The sequence below is a fragment of the Notolabrus celidotus genome, chromosome 14 (genome assembly GCF_009762535.1).
Source record: "Notolabrus celidotus isolate fNotCel1 chromosome 14, fNotCel1.pri, whole genome shotgun sequence".
NCBI classification, from domain to species: domain Eukaryota; kingdom Metazoa; phylum Chordata; class Actinopteri; order Labriformes; family Labridae; genus Notolabrus; species Notolabrus celidotus.
In genome coordinates, this window is record NC_048285.1 from 13,199,754 (window position 1) to 13,216,771 (window position 17,018).

Below are 17,018 nucleotides of genomic sequence, written 5' to 3' on the forward strand. Positions count from 1 at the left end.
TTAATTCAGTTGAAGTAATTACCTTCAGGATTGGTCGAATGACAGATTCTTTAAACTGTCGAGAGATTTTGACGTCATCAGTTTTCTGTACATCCTCTGGGGAAAGAAAATATTTTTACTTTAATGCTATTTTCATAAATCGAAACTTCATGAAGCGGATCAAAATGGAAAATAATGAGAATGAGAACAGGTTTTAATAAGTTCCCAATGTGAAAACCAATCAAAACAGTCTTACATTGTGATTTGCTGTTGAGTGTAATGTGCGTTATAAATGTGACTCAGTGTCATGAACTGAAAGTCTCAAGTTAGTATTTGTATTTTTCAGTTTTTTTGTTTTTCTCACCCAGGTTGTCGGCCAGCTTTCTGCGGCTGACCTGCTCAGCCTCTTGGCGAAGCTGCAGTGCATGCTCAGCGATTTCATCACTCGCTACATTAGAAGTCATGATGAAGAGGGCATCTTTACACTCGATCGTCTTCCCCTTACCATCTGTGAGGCGACCCTGTGTGATGTTTTGTAATTATCATCAGAAACACAGAATGGAAGTATTTAATCTCTGCTCAGCGTTTTAAATGTTTGCATACTCACCTCATCAAAGAGCTGCAGCATGATTGTAAGAACGTCAGGGTGGGCTTTGTCTACTTCATCAAACAGGACGACGGCATCGGGACAAGCCTTCAACAGCTTCGTCAGCTGACCACCTTCCTCATGACCCACATACCCTGGAGGAGAGCCGATGAATTTTGCCACCTGAGAAGTGCAGGAGTGCAAGATGGGTCAAAACAGGATCGCTCTTGACCGACCATGCCCTCTGCTGCTCCAAAGCATGCAGAAAATCTTAAAAATGGAGCATGGCACAAAGATCCTGAGGTGAAATGATTAGATTCTTAAAAGTTATACAAACTAAACTCTGCTTCACTGATTAAATGTATTCATCATCAACGCCTCACACAGAAGAGCAAAATAAAGCACAAACAACATTAATTTTGGTTTATGCATTCAGTATGAGTAAATAAACAGAATTAATCCAATCTGTCACTGTAGCTCAGTGACAGAGGATTTGAAATGAAGCTCTGGTTCAGCAACATGTTCCACATAAATGTTTGATTCAGGAGTTAGAAAACAAACACAGTTTTTACTGAGCCCAGGATTTAGAGAAGAGAAGAAGCATCTTACCTCATGTTTTTCCTGGAACTCTGACATGTCCATGCGGATAAAACCCTGGAATCACATGATTTATTGAACTATTAAACCCCCAAAGAGGGACAACATGGTGCTGTATCAGTCTGTGTTTTTACATCAGACATTCTACTCATAGTTTCCACAGAAACTACTACCGATTGATTTATCTTCTGTTTCTCTGAGCCTCTTCATGAAACATTGCCCTATTAACTGAACTTGTATGTTATTTAATGTGTGTGTTGATGATGCTGCATGACCAACCTTTTTGATGTCTTTGTGCATGTAGCGAGCCACCTGTTTGGCCAACTCAGTCTTGCCTGTGACAACAGAGACATCATTACATTTCTTAGTTTTAAATAAAAAAGTATGACTGTGCAGAGATTCAGAAACTCCTTTCAGACAGAAAGACTCTCTCTCCTCTCTGTGTGTGACTGAGCCTCTCTGCCTCCTTCTACAAAGCGTTCAATCGTCTCCTCCTCTCTAGAAGCACACATTGCGTTTGTCAGTAAAATATTCTGCATATAAATGCTCATATATGATATTGATGTCTTGTGTTTGGTATGCATATGGGTATGATGTGTGTGTGTGTGTGTGTGTGTGTGTGTGTGTGTGTGTGTGTGTGTGTGTGTGTGTGTGTGTGTGTGTGTGTGTGTGTGTGTGTGTGTGTGTGTGTGTGTGTGTGCGCCTGTGTCTTGTTGCCGTGTTTAATATTGATGTCTCATGGCCACTGTTTGTCGCTGAAGGCAGCAGAGAATATGAACACCGTCTCTCCTTCATCTATCTCTCTGGCCTGTCATTTCACCATCTCCCTCTTTTTAGCCATCTATCCAGCTCTTAATATCGCTGTCTCTATCTTTTCCTCCACTCTGACATGCACACACCATCACACCTTTTAGCGTCTATTCAAACATTTTGGTTTGGTCACTTAAAAAGGGATGTAGTGGGTGTCCCGGGTTCAGCCTGCGGCCTCTTTCCTGCATGTCTTTCCTCCACTCTCCCAGTTTCCTTTACTATCCACTGTCTTCTCCTCTATAAATAAAGGTGTACAAGCCCCAAAAATATAACTTATAAAAAGGGATGTCCTCATCAAGTTTTGTGCTTTAATGCAGTATATGTGCAAAAAAATAAGATTTAAAACTTATATTTTCTACCCAAAACAGCTCGACGGAACTCATCCTGAACAGTGACTTATATTATTTGATACGCACAGATGGATCAATTAAGAACTCCTTGATAGATCCTGAAATCAGTCTTGCAGATTATGCACACACTTTGCTATTCTTCGATTTCATTTTTGAGGATTTGCCATTAATTACAACCGAGTCCTCGGCTGTAGCAGAAATCAGTGGCTTGCCGGCGTGTTATTTCTGTGCTCTTATATTCCACTCTTCATTAGTGGCTGCTGTTCTTTATTATGGTGTGATAGCCATCAGAACAGTGTGTCTGCACCACAGCTAAAGTCTGTTTTTAACACCAGCCCAATGAAATGACAAGCGACTGTAACAGCTTCCTTTCAGTGCTTTGAGGAGTTGGCTAATCCGCTCGGCCCTGGTGGCATCAGGACAGCGCTGCTAACACTGCTAGTAAGTGGGGAGATGAGAGCTCCTCTGTTATCTGTCAGCTGTTTCTTCATGTGCTCATGAATACTGTACCATCATCAGTGATGTTCAGACTTTGCAAAAAGTTACACTAGGGATGCACCGAAATGAAAATTCTTGGCCGAAACAGACAACCGAAAATGAGGAAACCAAGGCTGAAAACCGAAATGAATTATTATGCCAATTATTAGTAGGCAGACTGAGGACAATTGTAACATTTCACTCCTTGGATTTGAGATTAAGCCATACATTTTCTGTTTGTGTTGCCCAGGCATTGTCTAGGCCATTTATTAGCAGACACTTGAAGCTAGTTTGTAAAGCAGTTTGAACACACTGGGTTAAAAGAGCTCAAAGTTATAGATAGAAATAGGGATGGGTACAATTACTCGAGTACTCGCTGTTGACCCCATTATTCGAATAGCATTTTGTTACTCGCGTACCTGGCAAGATAACTTGAACTCATACAGCGTTACGTGTGACCATGTGCTTTTTGTTTTCGCCTAACTGAATATACTAGGTAGGAAAATATTAACGGGATATAAATGTTTGACTTCTCCAGCCACGGCTTCAACTTTAGAACACATTGAGCCAGATTTCAGCAAAAACAACTGTTTTACGGCAACTCTTTAGGAACAAGTTATTCAACCGAAAGCGAAAGCACAACAAACACAGAACCGTCTGCGACACCTGCGGCAAGTCAATTAAAAAAAGTGATGTCTGGAAGTACTTGGAAAAAAATGATGAAGTTAATGTGCAGTGCAAGATATGTGGCGTTAAACTTACATACTTACATAGAAATACTAGTTTGATGCTTAACCACATATGCTTAAAGCACAAGGAGAACAGGCAGTCTCGCATCACGTCTTTTGCTCGCCCTGTTAGCACACGTCGTGATGAAACGAGAGCGGAGAAGATTAGCCTGATAATAACCAAAATGGTAACTGGAGATATGCTCCCATCAAGTTTTGTGGAAGGAGAAGGCTTCAAAGAGCCGATCGCGTTAGTAGAGCCGGAGTACAAGCTACCATCACAGAGAACAACAACTACGAGAGTGGAAGAGATGTCTGAAGGAAAGGCAGCAGAACTTACTACAATTCTGGTCTGGTTGGTCCGTGTCCGACGGACTTTTATTTATTTATTTTTGTTTATGGTTAAAAAAATGTATAATTGCGAGTACTCGAGTAATTGTTCACTAGGAAATTCGAGTAATCGATTACAAGGATTACGGTAAATTCCCATCCCTAGACAGAAATGTCAAAAATGTTACAATTGTCCCGGTCTCCCCTACCATTGCAGTTATGGCTCTGACTGTGTACTAACCTCACTAAAATCAAGGATCTCATTGAACATATCAGACAACAAGGGTGCATGCCCCTCATCTGGTTCAGAGAGACAAGTCCTTTTTTCTGCGCTCTGTTCTCCTTCTCCTGTGCTTGTCCGTCTCTATGCGGGTTTTTCGCATCCATCGCGTCCTGGATTATTTCTCGTGCGCGCTGCTTTATTCCCACATCCAAGTAATGATCTTTAGAACGCGGATCAAGTACAGTCTCAATGAAGTGCAGAGGATCTGAATAGATCTCAGTGAAACGTGTGCTGACAGACTGTAAGAGTGTACTTTTCATTGTTTTCACTCCCTGGTCCGTCTCAACCTCTTTGCTTAGAAGACGCTTTAGTGCTGCAATTAAAGGAATAACAGATGCAGACATGTTGACCCTTATCCAGACAAGCGTGTACTGGCTGTGGTTTTTGCTTGCGTCATCACAACATTCTGTTTCAGCCGTGTTGTTTTGGTGATAAAAGTCTTTCGGCCAAAAAAACGAAAATGCACATTTGAGCCATTTTCGGTGTCCGAATTTTCGGTGCAACCCTAATCATCAATGATGTTCAGATTTTGAAAACAGTCAGACATTTTTGACCTGGTATTCTGTTAACTTACTATTGTCTACAAGCAGCTTTCTCTTTATGTGGACGTGTTTTTCCAGGCTAGAGAATGATCAACTTTATAATCGCCAAAGAGGTTAATGAGGAACAAGTGAGCCAATCAGAGCCTTTGTTGAGTTACACATGCTTTTGTAGTCCTGTCTCTTTACAAATCAGTGGACTGACAGGCCAAAACCTCACTCTACAAGCTTCAGAAACTTCTCCAACTCAAGTGCTGTTTGTTTTGGCAGCCACTTTAAGGAAACTCAAGAGTTTTTTTTTCTGCTGTCACTTCATGAGATCAAACTAGAGAGAAAGTGTCAGTGTGAGAGACGAAAGAGTGATTTACCGATTCCTGATGAGCCGAGGAAGAGGAATACCAGAGGATGCTCTTCATCGTACCAGCCATTCTCCTTCCTTCTGATAGCTACAGGGAGAAAGCAAAGAGGGAGTATTCTTTAAGTCATTTGCATTTGTTGACTCTGCTTTTGCTGTAATTATTCTAAGTTTCACCCGGTTGAACCGAGGTGACCCCAGGGCGACGGGTATCCCAGAAACTATGATAAAAGAGAGAGAGAGCAGGGATGAGAAAGGGGTCAGAGACATTTGGTGGAGAGAAAAAAAGAGAAAGAAGAGAGAAAACAGAGCAAGAGAGCAAGATGAGAGACCTCCAGAAAACTACCCACGATGCCTCTCTTCCCCCCTCAGTCAGTGGGGCCATTAGCCAGCGGTAATTGCGTTAGCCTCCCTGGCGCGGCCATGGCGAAATCAGTTTAGCATGGATCGCAGCCTCGCACACACACAGACACACACGCTTGCTTAAGGAGGAGTGCCTACCCAACCCTGCCATCACCCCAGCAACCACACACACACACTCACTCACCCACTCACTCACACACACACACCCATACACACACACAGACACAGACACACACACGCACACACACACACACACGCACACACACACAGACAAGATGATGAGGTGGTTCTGAGGGGAGGAAAGAGTGTATTTGGCCGTGGTTTCAGAAGCAGACACCAGCACAAACGCATCCAAATCTGAAGCTGCGGAGAGGCCGGGGCCAAAACCAGAACTCCCTGATCAATATGTAGGTACAGGAAGCGGATGTGTGTATCCTGCTTGTGTCTTTCATGTAAGGTAGCATTTAAATGTTGAAGAAGCTGACACACAAATTACCACAGCTTTCATTATGAGGCGAACCTTTGCCTCAAGATCTCTCAGAACAAGTGATGCAGGCAGAAACAAACTGCTGTAGAGCTGCTATACTAAGAATCAGGACCTTTTAACTTGTTATGAACACTATTAACACAACATCCTGCAGTCATGCTCACTTGCTCTGTCTTTTGCTTGGTCGATGGGTTGGTCCTGTATGCCTCCTTCCAAATAACATCATGCACAGTAAACACAACACAAAAGACTGCCAGCAAGGCAATAACTATTTCACGTCAATGTGCCAGGCATTTACACATTTGAACATTTGACTTATGATGAAGATGAAGCTTGGGATACATGATTCACTCAATTTTGCCATTCAGATGACGCCCCTGCTATTTGTCAGCCACCCACAGATTAACTGTTGTCAATTTAGAGGCTGCTGCGAGTTAAGCTAACACGGAGGACGGAGGGAAGATGGGCAAAATTGTGGTTGATGAAGACATTGTGCTGAAAAGTACGGGAGCCCTGAAGTGCAAATCGCAACGGCAAATCAGAAAACACAACGACAAATCAGAAAACACAACGACATTAACCACACCGGAAGAAGTAGGGAGGTTTTCTGAACTGCTGTAGGGTTTTCTGAATTGCCGTTGTGTTTTCTGAACTGCCGTAGTGATTTGCACTTCATGGCCACCGTAGAATAGGGACAATGTTGTGTAATACATGTCCAACAACAAAAAGAAACTAACTGCTGAAGTAAATCTGCACTCTTTCATATAAGGCCTTTTATCTTGTGTCATAATTATCAGTTTTTTAATAAGAAGAAACAAATATAACAGAATACTGGAACCAAAACACCAATTTCCTTTCTTCTGTGCGATTCTAATTTAACGCATCCTGCTGCCTCTAAAAATTTTAAGTCAACTTATTCTGAAAAATACAAACATGTCTTGAGAGTTTGACTAGTTTAAGTTAGAGGTTTTCATTTCTTGTTATGTTATTAAGTACAACCATTAAAAACAGAAATCCAAAACTAATTCTGGAGCGTTAAAATCGTGTCAGGCATCAGTTACATTTTCACACAGACAACCAGACCTTTTCCCGCTAACTATCACAATATGCTGTGGTTATGAGGCTCTGTGTGTTTTTGTGTGTGTTGTTGTGTGTGTAGTGCTGTGAGGCCAAAATACTTCACAACACACATTAGATCTGAGTGTTAAACGAGCTACTAATAGCTGATAATCATAAAGAAACAGATGCTTGGCAGGAGGACAGTGGGAGATGCAGAATGAGAGAGATGGAGAGATGAAGGGGAGCGAGGCGGGGGAGGAGGAGCGAAGATAAGGAGAGGAAAGAGGGAGTAAGGATGCAGGGCGAGATAAAGAGAGGAAAGAGAGGGGAGTGATGGAGATAAGGAGACAGAGAACGAGGTAAAGAAACAAACGAGTGTGTCTGAGATGGACACACAGATGAAAAGTGACAAGAGGGGCTCCAAAGCTCCGTCTGCTTTATCAACGGCCGTGTGAATGACAGCGTAACCTTCTGTGTGTGTGTGTGTGTGTGTGTGTGTGTGTGTGTGTGTGTGTGTGTGTGTGTGTGTGTGTGTGTGTTTTAGCTGATTGAGAGCGACTTTGACAGAAGGGCACATTGACATTTCTCAGAGGACCCTGACAACAACAAGGAAAGGAAGGAGACGCAAAACAAATGAAAGCTTGCTATCTCTCTCTCTCTTTCTCTTGCTCTCTCTCACTCTCTCTCCCTCTCTCACCCTCACATACACACACTTGGAGCAGTGTGTACTGGGCAGGTCTGGTTGGCTCTAACATGATTATGGAGGGATGATTCTCTTCAATAACTCTTAGCCCTGAGAGCTAAACCTGGATCAATCTAACCTCCTTCCTGTGTGTGTGTGTGTGTGTGTGTGTGTGTGTGTGTGTGTGTGTGTGTGTGTGTGTGATTGTGTGTGTGTGTGTGTATTGTGCTGCAGGCCAGCTGTTCGTCACGAGGAGTTCAGGTGGAAACAGCTATTTCGGAGAGATGACAACACAAATAAAAAAAAAAAGAAATGAATGAAAACACTTTTTTCAACTTTGTGTCTCGACTTGTAATCTGCATCACAGTGGGAACATCCATCTTTTTAGCACTGACATAATGTAGCAACGCTCCTATTGCTATCTAAGGAGGGAATGATGAGCTGATTAATCAATGTCTTTGAAGTAATTAGTCAAGGGAAAATAATCAATTCCCCCTACTTAAATATGATTAGCTCTAATTTCTCAGATTTCTATCCTTTGCTAACTGTATGTTTGGGTTTTTGTTTGTTAGCCATAAAAAAGACAATGACCTCTTTTTCTTTCAGATAGTATAACAGGGACAGGAAAGAAACAGGTAGAGGTAAGATTAAAAGAAAAACTGTAAAACACTAAAATATTGCATCACTGCATACTTTAATACTTTGGCAAACCTGTTCCTGAAACTTTCATGTCTATAAGCAACTAAAATGAACTGAACTGGAGTGAAAGTAGAAGAAGTTTCAACCAAGCAGCATCCTCCAGTCTCAAAATATGAAGCCCAAGTGGAAGTGTTACAAACTGCAGTTCATCAAGCGTTTGCTTGAGGCTGGCTGCAGAAACACCGGAAAAACCATAGACAACCATTCCAAAAAAGACGATCTTTGCAGAAATAATTAACATGTTTACAGCCTGGTTCAAAAAACAGCTTCGGTCTGAAGAGCTCATTTCTCTATCGGTAAACACTGTACGGGGGGTGAATTTCAGTTCAGAAGATATTAAGATTACAAGTTTTGCCCATTTAAGGACATGAATGACTTGACTGACAGGTGGGAACACTGTAGTTGTGGCTAGGAGGCTCAAAGCCTGCCTCTTTACCTCAAACTAACTCAACAGAAGTAAGGTTGAGTCCAGCATTTCCAATATGCTATCATTGGCTTCACAACAGCGCTTCACCTGCCTCTGGGAGTGTGAAAAGATTCAATTATTCTGGAAGGCAGTATGTGGAGAAATCAGTACGGTGATAGGGCAAAATTTGCCTCCTAGACCACTTTTTTGCCTACTTGGAAGTGTACCAGATTATTTGAGGGTACAAAATGAAATAATAAAATTTTTTTGGATGTTGGCAAGGAAGGCTATAATGACAAAGTGAGTGGGAGATGAATTTCTATCTGTTATATTGTGGAAATCTCTGATATCTGATGTTGAGATACTGTATTGGAGGTAGAGCTCATCTTTTTAAAAGAAAATGGGAGAAACCTCTGAATCTTCTAAATATTAAATGCAATTTCTAATCAAGGGCTTAAGGATTGTTCTGCTTATGTACAATACAACTGTCTATTACAACTGTACTATGCTGGACTGATGAATGCTCGATGTGACTATTGGAACAACTATGCAAAAAGTTTGTTAAGCTGTACTGAGTTATTGTTTTCACTGTAAAAATCAATAAAATTAATGTTAAAAAAACCCCCAAAAAACAGCACTTCAGAACAGATGGGAGACATCACGGATACTGCGTCCATTATTTATACAGTCTATGGTTTCAACAAGTGACAATAAGTGTTGAGAAATGAAGCCAATGCACAAGAACAAAGAAATAGAATATTAAAATGCTCATTTTTACAACAGAGATTAATATGTTCAAAGCATGGTACAGACGTGGTTTCAGTCTCTATGCCACATTTCCTTAATCATAACAAATAATCTGTATTGATCATATTAAAGTGAAGAGTTATGCACGATTCAGTACATTTAGGGGCGTGGCTTTTTGACTGACTGGTGACAGGTTGTGTCTGTCTGTCTGTCTGTCTGTCTGTCTGTCTGTCTGTCTGGCAGTTGGGTTATATCTTAAGCACCACCCTTTTGCAGGTTTTTAGATCAGCTGTAAAAAAGTTGGAGCCATTATTTCCAGTATGGGGATCCTATGTTTACGGTGGCCTTGAAGGACAAAACAAATTCACAAAAGATGAAACACTTTTATGAAGTTGGAGACAGATTTACATTTTAGAAAACATTTTTACATTTTATTTACATTTAAGAAAACAAATTTACCAAAGATGAAACAAATTAACATTTCATTTTTACGGAAAGGGAATGTACCAAATACCAGAAGTGATCCGGAAGTGATCGAGTGAGGGGTCATTTAGTTTGTTTTGATGGAGAGAGACCAAACAGAGCGACACGGTTTACATATTAGGATATCCTTGGGTCTCAGGAGAGGTGTCAGACCTCAGATGAAAAAGCATCATGTCTCCGGAAAAGCTCCGTCATATCTCCACAAAACCTTCATCATGTGTCAGAATTCAGATGAAACGGCCTCAGACCACATAGCTTCAGGCTAAATGGAGTCAGGCTAAAAGGAGTCAGACTCAAAGTGTTCCGTCGTTTGTAAAATTGTCTCCAATTTTGTAAAAGTGTTTCATCTTTTGTAAAATTGTTTTCTTAAATTTAAATTTGTTTTGGCCTTGGTAAAAGTGTTTTGCTGATGTAATTGTGTTTTATAAAATGAAAAATGTTTTCCAAAATGTAAATTTGTCTCCAACTTTGTAAATTAGTTTTGTCCTTCATGGCCACCATGTATGTTTGGGTTTCATAACTCCTCAGAAACAAGTGAGTGATGTCACTGAGACTGAAAAACTGAATTAACAGTCTGTGGTTTTAAAATCAAACAAAAGGTGGAGTTAAACTGAGAACATTGCAGACATGTTTTATAAATCACTATTATATTTCAAACATTTTATAGTCTGACAATAATAAAACATTAACACGCAACCTGGTGGAAATAATGAGCTTCAGTCCCACTATTGTAAATAAAATGTTCAACATATAGCATCTTAAAGTAGGCTGTTGTGTATGTGGCTCCTGCTATGACATAATGTGGTCACGTGCAGCTCCCTCCTTACTCTTTATCTCTGTATCCCTTTCTCATTTGTTGTCTCCTTATCTACAACTTCCTCTCTCTATCCTGCTCCATCTCCTCATCTCTACTTCCCCTCTGACTCTTTGGTTGATCTCTTCTCAGCTCATGGACAAAATCATACAATACAAGTACAAATGCATAGTGTTAGATCCTTCCTTCAGCATCTCACAGGTTCTCTTGCTCCGTTTCAGCGTGTGTGTGATATATTCACTGTAATACTTTTTAGAGATCGATAGGCTGTTTTTTTTTTCTTTTTTTATCACTGTGGTGATGTCGTCTATGGCTTTCTGGACAATTTGCCATGATAACAACAATCATTCATCACCCTTCCAAAGACAACAAGTCCCATGATTCTCTCTTTCTTCCTGGACTCACAGCGACACCACACAGACTCTTTAAGCTGCTCTTGAAGAGGTTTCTGTGTTTGTGTTTTGATTCACAGTCTGATTATTTTGAAAAATGGCGTTATAATTTCTACATAGTGAAAAAGCCAAGTGCTCCTCCTCTTTGTTTAAAGCTCTGCAGCGTTTGCTCTCACATGAACATTACGGATTATAATATCTGCTTTGGGAGTGAGTTGATTATTTTCACAAATCTGTCGGAGATCATAAAAATATCACACAGCCTCTCTTTACTGCAGAATCTCAACACACACACACACACACACACACACACACACACACACACACACACACACACACACACACACACACACACACACACACACACACACACACACACACACACACACACACACACACACACACACACACACACACACATCTGCGGATCAATACAGGGCCTCCATGGATGCCTGGTGTAATATCAGCTCTTAACTGTCTGCTGTGTTATTGTGCTCTAACTCATCCTCCCTCCTCTTCCTCATGCATTACACTCGCTCTCTTCGTCTTTCTGTCAATGCTCTGAGCTCTCTGCTTCTCAGCTACTTCTCCGCTATCGTCTCCCATCAGTGTCCACGTCTCTTTTCTGTCCCCCAATGCCTCTGTTTGTTTTACCCCTGTCTCATCTGTTTCTTCTCTCCCTGTCTCCATCACTTTGTCTTTCATCTGTCTGTCCCTGACTCTTTTAGTTTCAAATGAAGGCAGGTGGACGGGCCCAGCAGGGAAGAGCTGTGCCTGGAGGATGCAAAAAAAGGTGGTGGCCACAAAGTGAAAGAATGAGTGAGATTAGGACTGGAGGGGTAGAAAGTGAGAGAGATGGAGGGGAGAAGAGAATAGAGAAGAGAGATGGAGAGGAGGAAGCAGGAGGAGGAGGAAGAGAAAGGAGTGGGGGTAAGGGGGGGGGGGGGTCTGTAGTATGTCTCCTCTCTCTGTAATCGTGTTAACTGGTGGCTCCAGGCCTGGCCTCATCAGCTGTCAGGCACACACACACACACACACACACACGCACACACGCGCACACAGCACCTGTGTATGCCTGACAGACAGCTCATTCATCACAATTAACCAATTACAGCCTCCGCCGGTCTGTCTGAACCCGCCTACTGTGGGAGAGAAGGGAGGAGAGTGAGCGAGAGGAAAAGGAGGAGAGCAGAAAAAAGAAACACTGAAAAGAAAGAAAAAGAGACAAAGGAGGACAGGGCTGCATGTATTTATGTATTTACTTTTTCAGATAGTTGCATTAATTTTATATAATGATTTATGTGTGTCTACCTGGTTACCTGTCAGTGTGTTTTGTGTGTGTGCGTGTGTTTACCTGAGGCCACAGTGTTGATGGCACCCTCCTGTCCGATGATATGCTCCTTCAGCCTCCTCTCCAGGGGGAACCTCCTCCTCTCCTCTGCCTCCCGCCGAGCCTGTGCCTCCTGGAACTATAGAGGCATACCAGAAAACAGAAGAAAGGGTCAATAAACCAGGGAGAGAAGAGAGATGTTTTGAGGCAGAAATCTACTCATGAGGACACTGAGGACATTTCAGGCTTCTAACATCACCTTTACCAAAGCATTCCCAAAAACAACGGGAGAGGCTTTACTGCTAAATTACGTTGTTCAAGAAGTGTGTTCACAGCCAAGACAGTTAGTCTGGAAAAACAGAGTGATGGAGCTAATGTTTGTGTCTTGGAATAGCTGCTAAATAACAGACTTACAAAAGTGACATCATGTTTTGCTTTGCTCTTGTTTCTCTTTCTGAATCTTTTCCCCACTTCCCCCCTTAGTTTCTTGTCTCTTTCTTCCCCGTATGCTCCCCATGCCTCATTCATCCTCTCCTCTTTGTCTCGTCTGACTCCAGTTTTCCGCCCTGCAGTGGAGGCAGGCTGTTTATTCTCTCCCTCCATCTTGCTTAGCTCTGGCCTGCTGTCAAGCTGCTAGATAACTACGGAAACTCAGGTTTTTATTTAAGAAACCAGCAGAGCCACCAGTCAGCTGATTCTGCATAACTGTTAAACAACTTTCAATGAAACTTCAGCAGACAATGCAGAGAAGTTAAGAAAAAAATCAGGCAGTATAAGAATTATATTGCATCATTTAAAATAAGTGATCCCCATCAAGAGCATTTGAAAAGATATAACACATACTTTTAAAACTACAACTCCCAGTGTTCTCAATGTTCATTTAACAGTTTCTAAAGCAGTTAAATGTCGACTCCTCATTGTATATTAACCCCAGTTAACCCCAACCAGCTTTCATGATGCCAATCCTCAATAACACCTGTCAGTCAGTCACTACCCTGACATAGGCCTCCTGAGGAGTGTGTGTCTGTGTGCATGAAGGCAAATGAATGACACAGATGTCTACAGGGTGACTTCTGCCGAGTCATTCAGTCCAGGCAACAGGAAGCAACTGCAGAATCTGAGCATTAGTGTGCATGGAAACGAATGATTTTTTAATCGTTGCATACTTTGCAGAATAAAACGATCACTTGTGTCTGTATAGATCTAATAAGTGTGTCATACCTTGCCCTCCCACTCCTGCAGCACTGCACTCACGTCACCCTCCTTCGCATAGGCCCGCGCTGTGTGTCCCAAACCATTGGTCTGCAGAGGGTTTGCACCTAGGAGTAAGAAAATGTGCAATTAAGACAGTTATACCTTCAAAGGATTTGTGGCAACTAATTATTTAAAACACATACATATATAAAGTATGGCAAGAAAATGCAAAGAGCACCTCAGTGGGAGGGTCAAGACGTCAATGGAGAGTGTGAGGTTGGGTGTGAGGGGTCATTAGGGTTCAGGGGTCACTGCAGTAAAGCAGGACAGCTATGCAATGACCCTACAGGGGGTTTCATATCTGCAACGCGTGCCAATAACACACTCTCTGACCCCCGACACCCCCACACCAGCAACCTGCATTATTATACAATCTATACACACTGCAGGTTGTTGCAGGTTGGGGGCTTTTGAGGCAAATGAGCACACACTGGCACACAGCAGGAGGGGTCAAACGGAGGAAAGATTCAGTTAAACATTAGGGGTCAGGGGATGAAATGAGGAAGAAACATGATGTCACAGTACATGTGAAGTGTGCCAGGACTGGACAGAGGTGGGCTTGTCAGTGAGAGTGGTTAGCAGAGACTTCTGCCCTGACCTGTGCCACCACGGTCAGCCAGAGTTTCACACACACATGTGCCTCAACATTAACCAGTGCATCAAGTGTTTGCAACACATCAGCCTCATATCAGGCAAAATGAAACACACTGATACAGAATGATACACATTACATGCACAAATGTGTAGCTTAGGTTATAATTGATATTATGTCAACAGAAATGCAGTGCCAGGAGATGACTAAAATGCATCCACTGCACCCAGACTCAAAAGAAGAGGACAAAAAGGGAGTGCGTCCTCTTGTAAGAACCCTTTCCTTCAAAGATACACTGATCACAAGTGCTCTTTGGAGTCTCCAAACAGTAAAATCTAAGGTGCTGTGATTACTCAGTATAATAAAAAGCCATTTATGTTTCATTTTAATGCCAAAGTATTTCTGCTTAAAGGCTTCATTATGATGAAGGTTGGCATTGAGTGCTTAATCAGATTTGTACTGCTTTGGACTCTGATTTCAAATTGATGAAGTCTGAAGTTTACTAGGCTCAATTGCTAAATATTTAACATTTGAGATGACTATATTTTATAGCATCAGTCACTCAAAGGATTTATATCAAAGAGGATTTTGCTGGTTGGTCTCAGACCGAACTGGCACTGTTCAAGATTCAAGTTTGATTTTTGAAAAGTCAGATTACAACAATCTGAGGCTCAGTAGTTTAAGACACTTGCACAAAAATCAGGATGATACAATCCATCACTGACAAACGGTTAGACACATAACTCCATGAAGATGTATTCAAACTGGATGTATAAAGGGCACATTAAGGTCTCCACAGCTCTCTTTCTCTGTTAGAGCTCCTCTCAGAAAAAATGAAACAGTCAAAGTAATCAATAGAACTGCTGCTTGTCCCTGCTCCTACCAGCACCGACCACAGAGACTAATAATCACTGCCATGATCATAGATAAACTCCTAAATTTTGTGACCTGCTCACGAAGCTATCGATCCCCACGACAATACACAACTAACCCCCCCCCTCAACACACACACATACACACTAAAAACATGAGGGAGGAAAGCAATAAAGCACCCAAACACACAGACAAACACACAGACAGTGGACATAATAAATAGCATCATTTAGGGCTTTAATATCAGGCCAACCCTCTGGGCCATAGCACTTTATAACAGGATCAACACTAACGACAATCACACACACACATGCACACACACACACACCACAGCTAAACAGTCACACACACACACTCAAGCACACACACAGGATCCCTTCATTAGGACTGCTTTAGTTATGCCTATTAGGAGTCCCTCCTCTTTCCTATTTCCTCCTCCCTCTCTTTCACTGCAGCTGGTGGGAGAGAGCCCCTGCTGCTCTTTGTGGGTGTGCGTGTGTGTCCTTGTTTTTTTTGTAATGTGTGTGTGCCTGTGAGCATGTGTGTCTCTCTTCTGGCCTGCTACCACCTACAGAGCGGCCCATTACTGAGTGCCCCTGGCTGCGGGCCTGATATGGAACCTGGGGAGGAACCAGGGAGCCTCTGCAGGTAATGTGAGGGACTGTGGGCTGAGGAGAGGCCCGGGGGTGGGCCTGAAGACTGTGATGGATGGAGACCTGAGTGGAGGGCTGGCTGAGGCCAAAAGAGCAAAACCCACGGCTAGTAAAGTTACATGGATGGATAAGAACACAAGGGAAATAACAAGGTGTTGGACACACACACACACACACACACACACACACACACACACACACACACACACACACACACACACACACACACACACACACACACACACACACACACACACACACACACACACACACACACACACACACCACAACTCGGTACAGGAACACACATACATGAAGGGATGATGACACACACACACATAAATCCACATGGATGTCCTGAAGCTGTGCCAGGGTATATGACTTTTTGTGATGATGTAAAAGAAGATTGATAAGAGTCTACACAGAAGACATGGATGAAAGAAAAGAAAGAGACTCAAGCTTTATCAAGAAAACAGAGCCTCAAATGATGCACCCACTCCCACAGAACCCCACATGGACATGGACAAATATGTGTCTGTGGTTTGGAGAGTGTGATGTCATGACTGTGATTGGCTGTGATAGTGGCGCCAACCCAGCACTGGCCCAGTCGGGCGAGCAGATGCCCACTGCGTCTTTAATCAGATTGTCTTATAACAAATGTCTCTGCTTTGTGAAATTTCTTACCTTTTTAATTCAAAAATGCGTCTGCAGAACATTTGATCGAGTTAGACCAAGTGATTTGTTTAAGCGTACAGGGCGCTCACAGATGCAGGGGTGAGACGGGAGAGACGAGCAGGCCGAGTTTTGGACACACCATCCATCATAAACATAAACAAGACATTAATAATAGCCTCTGTATGTGTGTTTGCGCGTGTATCTAAGTGTGTAAATGAGTGTGTGTTATGATGTTGGTTTGGGTGTTTGATCCAAAAATTGAGTGTTTTTAGATTCAAATTGGATCAGTCTAAAAAGCAGCGACCTCAGATGACCGGGTTATGACTCAAAGAGGCGTGTTTAAACTTTTGATGTACTAAAAACACAAAAGCCTTCATGAATATATGAATATTTTAATAAATAAATGGAGGCTTGAGTGCACAAATACAGACATGCTCTCACACATATATATACTCACAAAAGGCACACACATCCT

At 42.2% G+C, this 17,018-nt stretch overlaps 1 protein-coding gene across 3 annotated transcripts in view; it reads right to left on the reverse strand.

Annotated features, from left to right (window-relative positions):
• Positions 1 to 17,018, reverse strand: part of clpb (caseinolytic mitochondrial matrix peptidase chaperone subunit B) — a 41,262-nt gene that overhangs the window by 3,831 nt on the left and 20,413 nt on the right. For all 3 annotated transcript variants that reach the window (XM_034700724.1, XM_034700725.1, XM_034700726.1), the window contains 8 exons: positions 13,718 to 13,815; positions 12,521 to 12,635; positions 5,048 to 5,125; positions 1,442 to 1,497; positions 1,175 to 1,219; positions 587 to 748; positions 344 to 500; positions 23 to 96 (listed from right to left, as the gene is read on the reverse strand). In XM_034700724.1, the coding sequence (XP_034556615.1) occupies positions 23 to 96; positions 344 to 500; positions 587 to 748; positions 1,175 to 1,219; positions 1,442 to 1,497; positions 5,048 to 5,125; positions 12,521 to 12,635; positions 13,718 to 13,815 (785 nt within the window). The remainder of the gene's footprint in view (positions 1 to 22; positions 97 to 343; positions 501 to 586; positions 749 to 1,174; positions 1,220 to 1,441; positions 1,498 to 5,047; positions 5,126 to 12,520; positions 12,636 to 13,717; positions 13,816 to 17,018) is intronic.